Below are 17,127 nucleotides of genomic sequence, written 5' to 3'. Positions count from 1 at the left end.
CCAAATGGCACTTGGTCCCAGCTGAGTGAAAGGAGAGGGTCTCATTGTACCGCTTCTCCCTCCGCTGAAGCCTGGGAGAACGGCTGCGAAGGGAGACAGTTATGGGAGGAACCGGTTGGAGCCAGCTGAGCTAACAGAGGGAGGCCTTGCTGTCTCAGAAGAGCCAGACCATAATGCTGCTGATGGAAACAGTGCAGCCTGCCTGGACGGACCCTGCGCTGGGACGGTAAGCGGAGTACCTGCAGTCTCAGCCAGCACCTTGCAGTGCAGCTCATACGCTGGCAAGGAATCTTCCATGCCAAGGCATCATGAGGTGATGTGAGTGAGTGGAGCGCTGTCACCAGATTGCCCTTCCTCCTGCCCAGCCCTGAGTCCAATCAGCTTAAAATCAGACCCCTTCCCCATAAGCAGTTGGTAGTGATGCTGTTGCTGGGTGTCTTGCCACTGCTGCTCATCCTGGTGAATAGGGGGGCACATGCAGGTGGAGGGCCCTGCAAAAATGTTTTGCATTGGCCAGCTCCCAAGGCTGGCCCTGAGTTTGCGGGAGTAAGGCTGCAATCCTAACCACACTTTCCGGAGAGTAAGCCCCGTTGAACAAAATAGGACTTGCTTCTGAGCAGACCTGGTTAGGATTGTGCCCTCAGTGAAGGAAGCAACCACCTTGAGGTCTGCTAATCACCTTAGCGGAAATCAAGGAACAAGAATCGAGTGCAGAGAGTCCTCGTCTGCATGGTCCTCACCTGTCCTGCACCTCTAAGCGTCCTTCCCTTTCCACTCCATTCTGGCTCTGAGATCAATACACCAGGACAGGCCCCATTAACTTCAAAGCAGTGCCACCAAGCCTGAAAACTAGGCTATTCATCTCATAATGTGTTCCCCCAGGACAAACCTACAAGCTATTATCATCTTCCCGCTTGATGTATTTGTACCTCAGTATTAAAACGACTTAATACATCTCTTATGAGGGCTGGGTTTCCTTGCGCATTCTGGAGCATATCATCAGCTGGTAATAATGCGAAGCTGCCCTGTCCCTGACTCATGGTTAAGTGTGGCTAAACCTACTAAAAATAAAATAACTTGATTTTCCTGGGGCACGTCGCTGTAATTACTCCTTACTCTCACTGACGACTAAAGGCAGCCATTCTGGGAGAGGAAAACAGAAGATCCAGTCCGAGGTCAGTTTGACCCCACTGGTAGCAAAAAAGAAGACAAGCTGATAGGGCAAGAGCCTCTGTGCAGAAATGGGTGGGTTTGGATGTGGAAGCCCTGAGTTCAAATCCAACTAAGTTTTCCATTTGTGAAAGCAGAAATGATTATGGATGTGTTCTATTAGGAAGCTGGATGTATGAATCCAGAAATTTCTTCAGAAACATAAAGGGTCTTTCCTAATTCTCCCTAGATATGCCAGGAACTGAACCTGGAACCTTCTGCATGCGGTACAAGTGCTGAGCTACAGCTACTGAGCTAGAGACTCTCCCCAAATTTTTCTGTGGAAGTATTACTGAGATGAAGAGGCACCATACCATGAGTACACTAGTGGGGCACCTGGTATCAGAGACCTGGTGAGAGTTTCGGCCAGCATAATAATTGAAAGTGGGCATTCAGGCACACTGATGATGAACACATTGAGTGATTATGGACTAGTAGCCCAATCCCATGCATGTCTACTCAGAAGTAAGTCTCATTGGAGTCAATGGGGCTTACTCCCAGGAAAGTGTGGATAGGATTGGGCTGTGAATCAAGCCATCTGCTAAATGAGAGAAGGTGCCTTCATAGCTATGAGTGAAAGTTGATGTGTCTAGATACATATGTTCCTCACAAACTACAAGGGCTATTTAGGGCCAAACTACATTACGATTAATGCATGGTAATTAGAGTAATGCATATTCAATTAATACATTACAATTAATGCATTTTCAATTAGCACTGTGAATTGATTAGATGGGACTCCCTCAATCCTGCTAAAGTTATTTGCTTCAAAATCACTGGGACTGAAAATGAGTAACAGCTTCCTTGCCATTTGTTAACTGTTTCAGTTCAGTCTAGAGCTGTGGTTCCCAAACTGTGGGTCAGGACCCACTGATGAGCCCGACCCGATTTATTGTGGGTCTCCAAAAGTTGATGGAAAGATCAGGTAACTAATTGCTTCAAGCCCTGAGGCTATTAAAAAAAAATCAGACATTGTAGCCTCTAACTGCCCTACAAGGAGATGACCTCCTGCAGTTTGCAAGCATGTGTAAATATAGGGAGATAAATGTTTGAGGGTCTTTTTCTAGTTATTGTTATAAATAAATAAATAAATAAATAAATATTTCTTTCCAGATCTCCTTTTTAAAGGTCTGGTAAACCTAGGTGGGTCTCAATACAGTGTCATTTTAAAAAGTGAGTCCTGGTGTAAAACGTTTGGGAACCAGAGAAAGACAGGATTAAATTTTTAAAAAAATCAACCAATGTGTTGTCCAGCTATATTTTTGCCACTAACAGTCCTAGTTCTATATTTCATCTAGGGAATGCTGGGAGCGTTAGGACAGATAAAAGAAAATATTTCTTTACCCAGCATGTAATTAGTCTGTGGAACTCCTTGCCACAGGAAGTAGTCATGGCATCTCACCTAGATGCCTTTAAGAGGGGAGTGGGCAAATTTCTGGAGCTCATCATGGGTTACAAGTCTTGGTAGGTATGTGCAAGCTCCTGGTTTTAGAGGTAGGTTGCCTCTGATTGCCAGATGAAGAGGAGGGCACCGGGATGCAGGTTGGGTCTGTTGTCTTGTGTGCTTCCTGAAGCACTTGGTGGGCCGCTGTGAGAAACAGGAAGCTGGACTAGATGGGCCTTTGACCTGATCCAGCGGGGCTCTTCTTATGTTGTTATGGGAGGGAGGAAACAAACACCATTACATTTTACAGCCAAGGCTGGTACTGCAAACAAACAGAGAAATAGATATGCAAATATGGTACAATCATGCACAAGGGGGGGGGGAAGGGCTTGACAACTCAAACCCACATTCACAAACAGGTGAGATTGCGAATAAGCATATTCATGAATATGTCTCCAAATTGCAAAGCTGCCTGTAGGAGAAAACATGCCACTGCTGTAAATACCAACTCTCTCTTCCAATCACTTGCATGATGGTTACAAAACATCAAGGATATTTTGGCACATTTGCAAGCAACTATTTTTAAAAGAGTCATATTTTTAATATTTGCTTATTGCAAACACTTATTTTTTTCTTCCCTCCCCCAGTGGCGTTCCGGTGGCCCCTCTCCTTCCCCTGTGGAGCCATTCTGGGTGGTGGAAGCAAAACAGAGGAGTACGCCCCAAATGGTTCTGAAGGGGAGGGAGAGGGGACGCTGGAACGCTGTGTTCAAGTGCCTGCAAAAATTTAGCACTTTGCACCCCCTTTAGCTATGCCACTGCGCCCCCCCCCCCCCAACATTTTGGCCAATATAAATCTGTATTTTTTGTTTGTATCACCTCTCTTTACATGTGTCTAGATTGGAAATTTTTAAAACAGAGAGTACCAGCCTGAAACATTGCAGACACCTGCGGGGAAGGAAGCAGAAAGCCATCCATTCAATCTCCCTAAGCGATGGCAGGATCCTCAACACACTGCAGGGGGTGCACACACAAATATTTCCCCCCCCCCGCAAGACCCTAGGACAGTGGTACTCAAACTTTTCCGGCCAGTGGCTCCCTTGACCCCTGTGGCTGTTGGCCATGACTCCCCATCATGTTCTTGAGGGCTGACAGTGACATCATTAAACAGGAAGTGGCCAGAAATATTAACTATATTAATATTAATTATATTAATCATATCATTAATTAAATGCAGATCTTAAAAATATATTATTAATACACAGCAATATACATGCTTTATAAATGATCAGCTGCTAATCACTTTTGGAGACAGGATGCCGGAGTAGGTAGATTTTGTCTGGTCCAGGAGGACTCATTTTTTTAAACTTTGTTTTATCAAATGAACTTTGTGAACACCAATCTGACCAACATTACACACACACACCCCTGTGGACCCCAATCCAACTAGTCATTTCTCCCATTCTCCTTGGATAGGATTGAACCATTCATTCATTCATTCATTCATTCATTCATTCATTCTTATTATTATTATTATTATTATTATTATTATTATTATTATTATTATTATTATTATTATTATTATTATTATTATTTAGTTCCAGCAGCTGGTGGGAAAAACAAAAATAGACCATGAAAATATATCAGAGCTGATAAGGGTTTGGTTAGGAAGCTGATTTATCTCCTATACTAGGAGATGCACTCTAAGTCTTAGAGTCAAAGGGGCTTACTCCCAGGAAAGTGTGGATAGGATTGGGCTGGCAATCACTTCATCAATGGCTGATAAGTATTCCCTTCAAATAGCAAGATTCAGCACTTTAAAAATACAGCCTTTCCTCTTCAGTCAAACAACAAGATTAATAAATCACTTTAAAAACAGTACCCTTTTTCTGCTCCTGGCCAAGTAAAGTGTGTGCTTGTCTCTCCCCTCTCCCTTTGCCAACTGCATGGAAACAACTTTAAGGGGAGGGGGAGGAAAGCGGGAAGGTTTGGAGATTGAAAGGGGGAAGAGGGAGGGGGTTGAAAAGAGAGATTTCACTTTGATGAGAAGCGATCCCAGGCTGGGAACTAGGAACCAACCAGACAAGGATCAGAGAGAGTTAAGGACTGCAAGTTGAGCATGCTCAGTACTCAGTACTCAGATCATGCTCAGTACTTGCCAGATGGGGGTTGGAGTTGAAGAGCGAACACAGAAGGCGAAAGCCTCGGAGTGGAGGGAGAAGAGGGTGGGCGGCAGCAGCCACTCTCGCAGCTGACGGAGGGAGAGGGAGAGCTGACGGAGACGCAGAGACGGGCAGAAGATGGGCTCGTATTCTGCCCAGGGGTGTGACTGCATCTCTGCAAGAGGACATCCCGCACCTACCCTTTGGGTTCCTGGCGCCTCCCTAACGAGCTGTGCCTCACAGTTTGAATAACACTGCCCTAGGATGTCACAAGCAAAGATTGAAGGGTGCCGGTTGTCAAGGGGCCTGCAAAGTGGACTGCTCCAAATAGCCACATGCAAATGGTCCAAGCACAAACATGCCTAAGTTCCCAATGCACTGATGAGTGGCAGGTGCAATTAAATGAAAGGCAGGCAGGCATAGGAGAATGACACAACAAGCACAGTGAATCCTGGCATCCCTTCAACTGGAATAATCCAAAGGAATCATTTGCATTCTTTCAAGTTCACATTCAAATACAACTGCACTGCACAGTTTGCGTCACCAGGTGCAAGAGGCCAGCACATCATCCCCGTGACGGACCTCCTCCCATGCAGTAGGCGGGGCAATATCCTGGCTGGTGGGCATGATGATGTACCATCAACCCACCTCCGTTGGTTTTTTTGGCCATAACTTTTGATAGAATGGAGATTTTTTTCATTCCATTCTGCTGTAACTTGCACATCAAATGATATATAACATGATGGTATTAGTCCTACAAACCACAGTTTTAGCAATTTTGGTCACAAGTGGTGTCATCTCCCTGTGCACACCACCTGGTGCAGCCCAAAGCCCCTGCATTTCCCCCCCCACGATGCCACCAGCACGACACACTTTTTTTAAAGAGTAAGCAGAGAAAAAAGTGATTGATTGAAAAAAATTTGGGTTGATCGTGGTTAGCACTTAAGAAGTTTTTTTTTAACATTCTTTTAAATTATTATTATAGAGGATAAATAGTGAAAAGTAAAACTTAAGAAGTTTTTAAAGAACCTGAATTGAAAGGGCAAGTTACATTTGCACTGGCTCCTGCACACATATGCATTTCAGTTGCTGAGTATCTCTCCAATTACCATAGGGCCTTCCTTTGCAGAAACCAACTTTTGGCCGCAATCCTATCCTGCGCTGGAACAGGCAAGCCAAAAGGCTTGTGCTGTACCCAGCGCAGGATAAGGGCCAAAAGTGGCTCAGCCAGAGGTGAGGGGAAACTTTACCCCTTACCTCTGGGTAAGGCACCCTGGCCCCAAGGGGTCTCCTTGGACTTGCACCATCTCCTGAGGTGGCACAAGTCCGAGGAGAGCAGAGTGGCTTCAAGCCGCTCCAAGCTCCCTAGGAATTGGGGTTGGGATCTGGCATAACTGCTGGGTCCCAGCCCCACCTCCCACTCCCCACCTGCCCGCCCCCAGGGCCACCCACTGCCCACCCTCCCCCCACCCCAGAACGCCTCCCTCCCGCCTCCTCCCCGCCCACCCCAGAGTCTTGCATCAGCCAAACTTGGAACTTGCGCTGGCCTGAGGGCACCTCAGGATTGTGCCCTTTGTGTATTTGTCTATTGCAAGGAAAATCAGGTCATTTAAACCCTTGTGCACTATTTCAGGATGGATTGCAGCATGACTACACCTTGCCATTCAATCCAGGGCTGGCTGGATGGTTGATTTTTGTATCGGAGCTCAAACAATTACCTGTGAATAAATATGCCTGGTTTGGGCCAGAACGTGACACAAGCAGCAAAATACCCTGCCACTGAGGTGCGTGTAAGTCTGGAAACTATAGATAATGCTACATAAGGGCAGATTGGGTGAGGTATGCGCAGAGAGTGCCCGCAAGATAGGAACTCGGACTGTACTCACCTGCCAACATGCATCAAGTTCAACATGAGTGGGCACAAATGATGCAGGCTCCAATCCTAAACACACTTTCCTGGGAGTAAGCCCCTTTGAAAGTCATAGGATTATGCCTGAGTAGACAGGCATAGGATTGGGCTGACAGTTCCCAGCCCTATCCCTATACAAGCAGTACAGTGACTGTCTGGGCCACTGGTAGGGTTGGCAAGCACTGCAGACAGTGGGAGCCTTCTTCCCAACACTGTGTGGGCTTTCTGCACTTACAACCTTGCCTAAACCAGTTCATGCCCTCTTCCTCATTGTCATAAAAGAGAATGACATCTCCTGCTTCTCTCCTCACCTTTTTATATTCACACTTTAATGCAGGCTCTGTGTTGAACTGCAGAGTCTGGTGTCACTCATCTCACCTGAAGGCAGACCAAATATGCCCCCCCCCCAGACCACTGACTAGACTACAACACAATTGAAAACCAGGAAGCCACACTGATTTCTCTGACGGGCCTTATAACAAAGGCATAATTTCTCAGCCAGATGTCACCCCTTCCCTGAAATCTGTTTGTAAATTGCTGTAGGATAAGGCTTGCAGCAAGATTAGCTCATAATGGAATTCACTAGGGAGTCAATCAGAGCTGAAGCTATTCCTTCAAGCAAGTCAGATGATTTTATCAGAGGGAGAAGGAGAGGGTATTTTGCTTTCGGTTTTGTGACACAAGAGCATTATCAGTCATTTCACTTACAGCCTAAGATGAAAACAAAACAAAGAACAGAACAAATGGATGGATGGATGGACAACGGCCCCTCACAACATGCTGTTCAATGCGCATGGATAGATGAACTTCGATGATGGGTCTTGTAGGGTTTTGGTGTTCAGTTGAATCTTACCCTCATCCCTTCAAATCGTGACAGTGCTCTTAGGGGTCTCAGAGCTCTGAGGGTCCTAAGGGATTTAATGGGACCCATTTCGGAGTATCCAAGTGTACTAGCTATGAGGCTTACTAAAGAGACCTGAATGGAGACACAAAATGGAAAAGTCCAGACTGTTAGCAACATCCTACCACATTCAGCTTCTCTTCTCTGTTTTCTTTTCCACCTGCAGAGATAAAGCTTATTAATCAACACATGGAGAAAGAACCTGAATGGGGGAGAAAACCTTGCGTTAAACCAATGCAGGGAAAATATCCACAAGTCCAATGCAAGATGAAACCATGAGACTTGGAAATCAGTGGATCCCCACTATAAGGGTTGACTTTTTTTCCTCCAAGTGACCACATGGAACTCTGACCGACGTCAAAAGGATGGCTGAGTCTAACACAGACAGTGTTCTTTGCAGCACAAACTTTGCTTTTGGTTCTTTTTTTTTTTTTTTTTGGTGACTGAAAAGAAACAGCCGTGGTGTGGGTGCATCTCCCGTTATTAAATTATGCGAACACTGTAATTTTGTGCTCTCAAGAAGAATCGCTTGTAGGACCCAACCGTTTATTATGCCCCTTTTTTTAGAACGTTGCCAATGCCAACTAAATGATCAGTCACATCTATATCCATAACATTCGGTATTTTTTGTTTTTTTTAAATTGCCATTGGATCTGTGTTTACTATGGTGGGCCTGTCTCTGAAGGACTATTTAGACAAGCTGATTTGACTCCTTATGACTAGGAAATGAAACCGCCATGTGGCACCTTAAGGAAAGACTTGACGGGCTTGCTCCCTGGAAGAAAAAGAAAAGTGTTCGTTATTGAAGGAGCACACACTCCACAGACACTGAAAGACAACCCTTACCCTTATGCTTTCAAATCGGGATAAGGCCCGGAGGGGCCTCAAGGCCCTCAGCGTCCTGAGAGATTTCATAGCGCTCACGTGGTCATAACCGAGAAAGCTTGCAATCTGGCAAACAACTGCAATCTGTGCAGATTGAATGGAATTGGAAATTACTGGTCAAGATGAGCACAAAAAGAGCAGCACACACAGAGCGAGAACAGCACAGTCCAGGCAGATCGCCACAACCAGGGCAGATTCCTTGCAGCAGCAGAGCTAGGGGAGGGAGACGGTAAGAGGCGCCACAATGCACCAGGTCATGGGGCATTGCGGTACCTGCAGCGCTTACCGTTTTGCTCCCTAGCTACTCCACCGATTCTCTGGACTACTTTGACCCAACCCATGTGCACAAAGACACTGACAGTGAGTGGTAGGGCAGAACAGCAACTGTCACCTGGGTCTTAGATGATGCTCTTTGTGAAGTGGTTTCACTACTCTTGTTCACTTGATCGTCTGGCGCTCAAAGCACATTCTCATCACCTCCACATGCAAGTGTGAGCTGGCCCTTAGATTTGTTGTGTTTTTTTTGTCTGACATATGGTGGGAATCAGGAAATATTAGGCTCTCCAAAAGGATTCAGTGCAGGAGAAGCTGATAAAAAACTAATCTGTCCCACAAGGGGCAGTAACCCATGCTGTACACACAGTCTTGTTCAGGGCCAGCCCAATTCCTCCTGAGGCAACATGCCAGATGGTGCCACTTTGCTCCACCAACTCTCCAGGGTTCTAACTCAGCAGTCTCCTCCCCACTTCTTCCTCTCCATCTTTCTCTTCCCTTTCCTTCCTTCCTGCTTCCACCTTTGCAAGTTAGACGGAGGGCCTTTTCAGGTGGTGACCAAATTTATTTATTTATTTTTCACATCTCCCTTCCTCCAAAGAGTTCAGGGTGCTGCACACAGCTGCTCCCCTCCTTTTGTCCCCACACAACAACCCTGCAAGGTAGGTGAGGCTGAGAGAAAGTGACTGGCCCAAGGTCGCCCAGGAAGCTTCATGGCTGAGGGGGGGATTTGAACCCAGATCTTCCAGGTCTAATTCCACCTCCCAAACCACTACACCAGACTAGCCAAACTGTGGCACTCCCTGGGGCATCTTTATCTAGGGTCTTCATTACTATCTTTTAGGCATCAGGCAAACTCTAGCCATTCCTTTTGGGTGCTAATGACATTTGATTGCCTTTAGGATATATGATCTTTACTTCCAAGGGATCGTTGTTTCAATAGTTACTTAGTTGTATTGTTTTCATTGTAATTGCTTGAATGTTACTGCTTTTACAATGTTGATTGTTGTTGGTTAGTTGGTTTTAATCTTGTTGATATTATTGACCACCTTGAGGCATTTTGGGGGAGGGGGAAGAAAATGAATCCCAAAATAAAGATAAAAAATAATCACACAGAACACGAAGTTCTCCTTGTGGTAACTTTGGATCTGTCTTTCTTTGGGAAAGAGGCTATCACACCTCGAATGTAAACTGTCTACAGCTGTCCCCCTGACATAGATTTGCAAGCTTTCATTGTCTCTTTTGAGGATTAGGTAGCGAACCTCTCTGGCATCTCTTTGGCATCTCTCTCTCTCTCTCTCTCTCTCTCTCTGGGGCTGGAGATAGTCCATAGGTTGAAGAAAGTTGCCTAAACACTCTGCTGTTGATTGTGAAGGTATTTCGTTTCTCCCTGTCAAATTTAATTTATGAGGGAAACCTCAACAGTATAGACTTGGTGTTGCGGACTTGATTAAATGTGACCTGGGAAGATATTTTTAAAATAATCAAACAGCTTTCAAAATCCATGCTGACTGCCCCACATAGCCCAGGCAAAAGTGGAAGTCAGCATTTTTCAAAGAGAGCTCCCGCCCCCCCACCCCGGTCGCTTGCCCCATGATGCTTCTCCAGTGCAAGGTTGTTAAGACCTGATTCTTTCCAAGAGGATGTCTTGATCCTCTGACATTCTATGCATATTGCGCCCAGAATGCCATCTTGCTGGAACACCACATAGCTGTGGTCGATGTTTTAAAGTGTTCACACACTTTATTTTGCATGATTTACATGGCAAGCTCAGATCTCAAAGATACGAGTCTCCTGTCCCTATGGAATTGAAATATAACTAGGTATCTAACTAGTTAAAATATCCTGCAGATACTACCAGTACTAGCCTGGAAATACTATGGGATGAGTTTTGTACAGATGAACTGCATGGGAGGAAAGCATAGATAAGATTTTAAATATTTTATATGCATAAGGTATCCAGCACCTATTGGTTCGGTCAGGCCGCAATCCTACATACATTTTCCTGGGAGTAACCTCTATTGAATACAATGGAATTTACTTCTGAGTAAGCATGTACAGGATTGTGCTGTAAGGCATTCATATTCCTATATAAGTGCTTCACAACTCTGTGGGTCCACCCATCTGCCTACCTTTGCCTCCTAAGCTAGACTGAGGGAAAGATAGCAGGTTTTGTTCAGCGGATTCAGCAACCTTTCACTGGGGAGACTGCTATCCAAAAGCTCTTTCCTCTAGGAACTACATAGAATTATTACTTTTTTGGAAAGCCACTAGTGCCTCTGGAATTTCAGCTATCATTACACTAATCTCCATCCTCCTCTCAGACCTATTTGCATGGCTAGCAATCAAGGGGCAAAGAAAAAGAAATGCCCTGGAAGGAAAAGGTCAAGAATGAAAGTGGACATAAAGAGGTGAGCAATGCTCACCCACTGCAAACCAACTTTTTGGTCACATCACATACATTCTCATGTTCTGGTAGGCATTATACAGAGAGGTTTCAAGGGTACATGGCAATAAACATACAAAAAAGCTCTAAATGCAGGGAGTAATCTAAGATGGGCTAACTGATTATGTATGTTGTTGGCAACCTTCAGTCTCGAAAGACTCTGGTATCGCGCTCTGAATGGTGGTTCTGGAACAGCGTCTAGTGTGGCTGAAAAGGCCAATTCGGGAGTGACAATCCCTTCCACACTGGAAGCAAGTGCAGTCTGTCCCTGGTCTGTCTCCCTGGCTGTGGGCCTTCCTTCTTTGCCTCTTTGCCTCAGACTGTTGGCCAAGTGTCTCTTCAAACTGGGAAAGGCCATGCTGCACAGCCTGCCTCCAAGCGGGCCGCTCAGAGGCCAGGGTTTCCCACCTATTGAGGTCCACTCCTAAGGCCTTCAGATCCCTCTTGCAGATGTCCTTGTATAACTCCAATAAATGGAATGTCAGGGGCAAGCCCCAGTTCATAACATAAGAGTTACAGGACTCTAACTTGTCAGTCATCCTTGCTACTCCCTGGGGGTCACTGATCCCCCACATGGTGAACATCCAGAGAAATCATGATAGCTGGAATTGAGGAGCCAGGTAGAACTACAGAGAAAACTGTGGGTCAATAGTAATGCAGAGGAATGTGAGCAGCTTAGTCGGAGGATAGATTTGCAAGCCCATCCCTCCATGACCGACCTCCATCATGCCACATTTTGTCATTATCACGCACTGGAGTGTTACATGGATTCCAATCCCATGAAAGATTCTGATTGTGGGTCACCATGAATCTGGCAAGCTCCACTCATAGGTCAAGTGGGATTTGTGCTGTGCCCTGATCACTCTTACCAAAGGCTGAATTCTTTTTGCTCACTCAGGAAAACACTAGTGGGAAAAGGGACACAACATGGCCAAAATGTTCCTAGAGATGTAAGGCTGTCATAAAGAGGGAAAGTGGCAATTTACCTGGCAACTGAAGAAGCACAAGAAGCAATAAGATGAAGCTGCCCCCAACCAAGACCCAGGAAATGGGGTGAAGGCACAATAACCTTGCTGAAGCAAGCAGGTTTGGTCATCACTGAGATAGGTGACTATGTGAGACAGTGGTGTAGCTATAGGGAGATGGTGTAGTAAGTAGGGCAGCTGCCTCAACATGCCGTATAAACAGTCCCTTCTGCTTGCTGTTGGAGCCATTCTGGACAGTGATGCCACTGCTGCCCCAAATAGCTCCAACTGTGAGTTGGAGCGGCCACTTACACAGCATGTTGTCGCCCCCTGTAGCTATGCTACTGATGTGAGAACCTCACAGTTGCTACCTTTACTACTATGATTTAAAAACAGGGAGTTTATCAATGTAATCAATGATAAAACTAAATTGCTTTTCAAATTAATCCCAAAAGACTATGGATGAAAGAGTAGCTGAACAGCGGAACCAGTTTTCTGAGGCAGATGCGTATCTAGTGTCCTGTCAGGAATGTTTTGATTCTCAGGAATGTTTGCACTGTCAAGCTATAGATCAGACAAAGCGATAGGCAGTGTTTGCTGCATGTGCTCTGAGCCGCCACAGACAAGACCTCCATTTTGCTCCCCCCTTACTAAAATCCCTCCCCCATTTTCATCACCTCCAACTGCAGTGTCAAAATTGGAAAGACAGTCAGAGTCAGCCCCAATTTAAGTGTGAAGGTGTTGTGAATGCAGCGTAGAAAGTGGGAGAAAGTCACTTTTCAAACACAGGTACAATTCAGCCAATGTAGGCATGAGATTACACATGTGGAAGTCTCTCCAGCAGGAAGTCTGAGTGTACCCTGGCAGGTCTTGAAGCGTGTCCACGGTTACATATTCCTAAATGATCCATATTTTTACTATTACCTAAAAATTCATATCATATGCTTAATTTGCAGTTCACTCTGACTTTAACCCAGTGAAACAGATGACTATTGTTCCATTTTACAGATAAGGGAAACTGAGGCTGAGAACATGAGTTGCCACAGCCACAGAATGACTTGAGAGCAGCAATGGGAGTTGACTTCAGTCGTCCTTGATCCAAGCCTGCAGCACTATCCACTAGTTCAGTGGTGTCCAAATGTATTGGCAAGAAGGCCATATCATCCCTCTGACACTGTGTTGGGGGCTGGGGGAAAATTTACATTTAAAGACTTGAATAAACTTACATAAATTTACCTAAGTGATTAGAGATGGAACTTATATGAATGAATGAAGGTCTCGCAATTCAGGTCTTGAAACAGCAAGCAGCAGAGGGAACCCTCAGTCTGTAGCTCATGCGAGAAGTCAAACAGTCAGCCCTTGCACTGAGAGTAGTCAAGTTGGGCCAGTGTGGGCTCCAGCACATCTCCAGAGGCTCATTAGAGACTGGGGGCTCCCTGTGGACTGGACTGGGATTCCCTTAGGGCCACAAATGGCACCCAGGCCAGGGTTTGGACACCCCTGCACTAGATAGACCACATCAGCCACAACTGCATCTTGTGCAGATAAAGGAACTGTCTGGCAAAGAGAGTATTTGGTTTATTATTATTATTATTAACAGTATTTATATACCACTTTTCAACAAAAAGTTCACAAAGCGGTTTACAGAAAAAAAAATCAAATAATTTGGAAAGACGCTGTTCAGATTCTCCACCTCAGGCATGAAGTTAAATGGGCAGCCCTGGACACTATGACTAACCTTAATGGATACCTGAGCACTGGCTGTGAGGAGAAATACAAGGGGTAATAATTATGGAGAGTAAATAGTGGTCCTGAACTGATCCCCAGCCAGCAGTCCGTGCAAAAGGGAAACCATTCTGTTGTTGTTGTTTTCGACCCAAGTTCATTTCAGTACAGAGCCAAGTGGAAGGTCAGCTCAAACATTATTAAAGACTTCCTAGCATTTGTCCCAGGGATATGACTGCAGATTGCAGGACCATGTGACAGCCTGCTCAGAGGAGAGGGCATGCAAGGTGCAAGCTGGCCAAAAGAATTCAGACAAGAAATATGTATGCAGAGTGTCTCCAGCCCCCTGCCCTGCCCTGCCTCCTTTCACATTGAGCCTGCTGTAATCCTTGGTGTTTAGATATTCTTGTCCCACCTGTTTCATATTCTCATTGGCTGTGGATGTTTTTAGCTTGTCACTGTTGGTGACTTAATTTTAAGCTATGGGGAAAACCGGTTGCTGTGTGTATCCACTCAAGCAAAAACTCAATACCTTTCGGCATCCAGACAGCCCAGTGCTTCCATCACTGCTCTGTTCACCAGACATTATTGACTATCTCCTGTTCCTTCAGATCTGCGTCCAAGAGAAGATAGAGCAGCTGGAATGCGGAGCCCGGGCAATCCATCTAAAGTGGCAGTTCAGGTCCCAAAGCAAGGACTTGGTGAGCCTTCCTGTGTAAGTACAGGCCCCCGAATGCCTTGTCCTCCTCCTCTCACCTCCCTTACACACCTCCCTTTTTGTGCATGTCTCACTTTGGTCATAAGACCTTCCCATACCAGAGAATTGTCCCTGATTTTACCACAAATCTGCATCTTGGATATGAAACAGACTTCTACTGAGAAGCTGAAATTCCTTTCACCTGGTATGCCAGAGATTGACTTTGGGACCTTCTGTCCTCTAAACCAGGGGTCTCCAAATCCTGGCCTGCAGACCACATCTGGCCCTCAACACCATGTTAAGATGTATGATGTGGCCCTGGGGCTGAAAAGTTCGGAAACCCCTGCTCTAAACAGATGCTCTGCCTAGTTTTGACTCCTCTCAATGATGGGAATTGAATTTGGAACTTCATAGATGTGAAGTTAGAGGCCAAACCTGTTAGAAGTTAGATGTGAAGTTAGATGTGAAGTTAAGAGGTCTTTTCACCTGTATGATCTCAATGGAACACAGTACTCATCCTCAGTACTGCTTGAGGGTTCTGGGGCCTGAGAATTAACTCCCCAGTGTGCCATTTTTCTCTACTGAAATTCTCCCCAAGGGGACTTGGAAGTCACCTTTCTCTATTCACCTGGCTGATCTCTATGTTTGTCATAGGGCCAGTTGGTCTTTGAGGTTTCACATAGAAAGTGGCTCTTGTGCCAGTAATTTTGTAATACCAATGTAAAGCCTACACTTGTCAAGTGCCTTGAACTAAACAGGAAAAGAGGGGAGAGGTGGTCTTGCCTCAGTGACCCTCTTCCTGAGTCATTCCCACAGGTAGAGAAAGATGGGGAGAGAAATGAATTGTAAAGGTTTCCAGTGGGATAGATGTCTTTGTCTCTCCTAGTTGGCACTGAGAGCGTGTGGCCCACCAACACAGGAAGATAATTAAATATTGGGGAAATATTCAACTTATTCTAATGGTGACCAAAATCACATGATGCCTTTCTTGGTTCAAGAGCAAGACCGATTAGCAAATTAAGGCAAATGAGACCATCGCTAACCAGCTGTGACAGGGAATGAACTGGATGTGTAAATGTTGAAATTTATGACAAAGCACTTTCCAGAGTTCCAGTTTGTTAAATCACCTGGTGTTAATCACTGCTTGGAAGGAAACATGTATTGCCTGGAGGCTAATTAGTAAATGCTTCTTTTAGTGTCATTGATTGTGAACTTGCTCTTTTAATGACAAAGCCTCATTGCTCATATGAGAAATCCAATGTTACTGTTTGCATTTTTGCCTCCTTTCTGATTATCAGCTTGCAGATATTGGCCCTGTTCCACCGAAGTACATAGAGTGCCTTGGTTCTGCTCCCCCTGTCAGTCACGGAGGCCAGCAGCATCTCCATTGCCATGGCGATAGGGATATACCTGTCCTTCCTGTGATGCCTGGCAACCTAGCAGTAGCTGAGGAGGCCACAGAGTGCGTGCCTCCATTCAGTGGCGTAGCTAGAGGGGGTGAAAAGCACTATGTTTTGCATAGTGCAAGTGGCCCCTCATTCTCCGGGTTGCCTCCGTTTTGCTTCCAACACCCGGAACGGGTCCAAAGAGGAGGCGTAGGGACCCCTTGCACACTGCAGTGAGGCTCCCTGCAAAACTTAGTGCTTTGCACCCCTTCTAGCTATGCCACAGCATCTATGGCTTGCCCTGCTGGCTTTATTATTAGGAATGAAGAAGCCAGTGAGGAGACTGCTTTTTCCCTCTGCTATGAGCCAGGGAGGAGCAGGAGGAGGGTGGTTTAACACCCTCAGCTCCATACCTGAGACCACAGTGACAAGACTTTTCTCAGCAGAGTTACTTGGGTGCCAAAGGCATTGCTGAGGATGGCTGGTGCACTCATTTGTCAAGGGCTGCATTTTTGGAATGGAGGCTTTGAGAGTTCACATCACAGCACAAGTGTGCATTGTTACTGGTTCAAGGTGCTAACCAGCAGCTGTTCTGCATGGCAGTGGCACAGCTAGAGAGGGTGCAAAGCACTAAAGTTTTGTAGGCGCCTGAATGCGCCATGCGAGCAGCCCCTCTGCCTCCCCTCTGGAGCCATTCCAGGTGGAGGGAGCAAAATGGAGGTGTCTGCATCTGTTTTGCTCCCACTGCCCAGAATGGCTCTGAAGGGGAGGGGCCACTTGCATGCCGCAATGAGGCTCCCTGCAAAATTTAGCGTTTTGGACCCCATTTAGCTATGCCACTGGTGCATGGTGCTTGACTGGTCTTTGTACACATGTTGACTTGCTTGCTACTGCATTTGTTGCCAGGCTCCAAAGGCCAGATCCTTATTTTTGTCAGGGACTAATTTAGGGTCAAACTACAGGAGTACACCTACCCAGCAATAAGTCCAATTGAACTCAGTAAGATTTTGTTCATAAAATAGTCATCAGAGAAATGCCTTCATCTCTTAATCTGAGCATTGCAGGTTCTCCTTTGTATAGCGCAAGTGCTTCCATCACAGACTGAACAAATCAAGCCCCCCTTTGTTATGGTTTATCTGCTGTTCTATTGTTCTTTCTCTCCTATCACAGCAATGTGTTGGAAATTC

At 45.7% G+C, this 17,127-nt stretch overlaps 1 protein-coding gene across 11 annotated transcripts in view; it reads right to left on the bottom strand.

Annotated features, from left to right (window-relative positions):
• Positions 1-17,127, bottom strand: part of LOC136654387 (sodium channel protein type 5 subunit alpha-like) — a 319,548-nt gene that overhangs the window by 27,157 nt on the left and 275,264 nt on the right. For 8 of the 11 annotated variants that reach the window (XM_066631373.1, XM_066631369.1, XM_066631372.1 and 5 more), the window contains one exon: positions 8,411-8,533. The exons of 1 other annotated variant lie outside the window; for it this stretch is intronic. In XM_066631373.1, the coding sequence (XP_066487470.1) occupies positions 8,411-8,533 (123 nt within the window). Of the gene's footprint in view, positions 1-7,516; positions 7,640-8,410; positions 8,534-17,127 lie in introns of all 11 variants that reach the window. 2 more of the 11 variants (XM_066631371.1, XM_066631374.1) reach the window with 1 other exon arrangement.

Source organism: Tiliqua scincoides, chromosome 5 (genome assembly GCF_035046505.1).
Source record: "Tiliqua scincoides isolate rTilSci1 chromosome 5, rTilSci1.hap2, whole genome shotgun sequence".
Classification (NCBI taxonomy): Eukaryota; Metazoa; Chordata; class Lepidosauria; order Squamata; family Scincidae; genus Tiliqua; species Tiliqua scincoides.
This window is presented reverse-complemented; position numbering and strand designations above follow the sequence as displayed.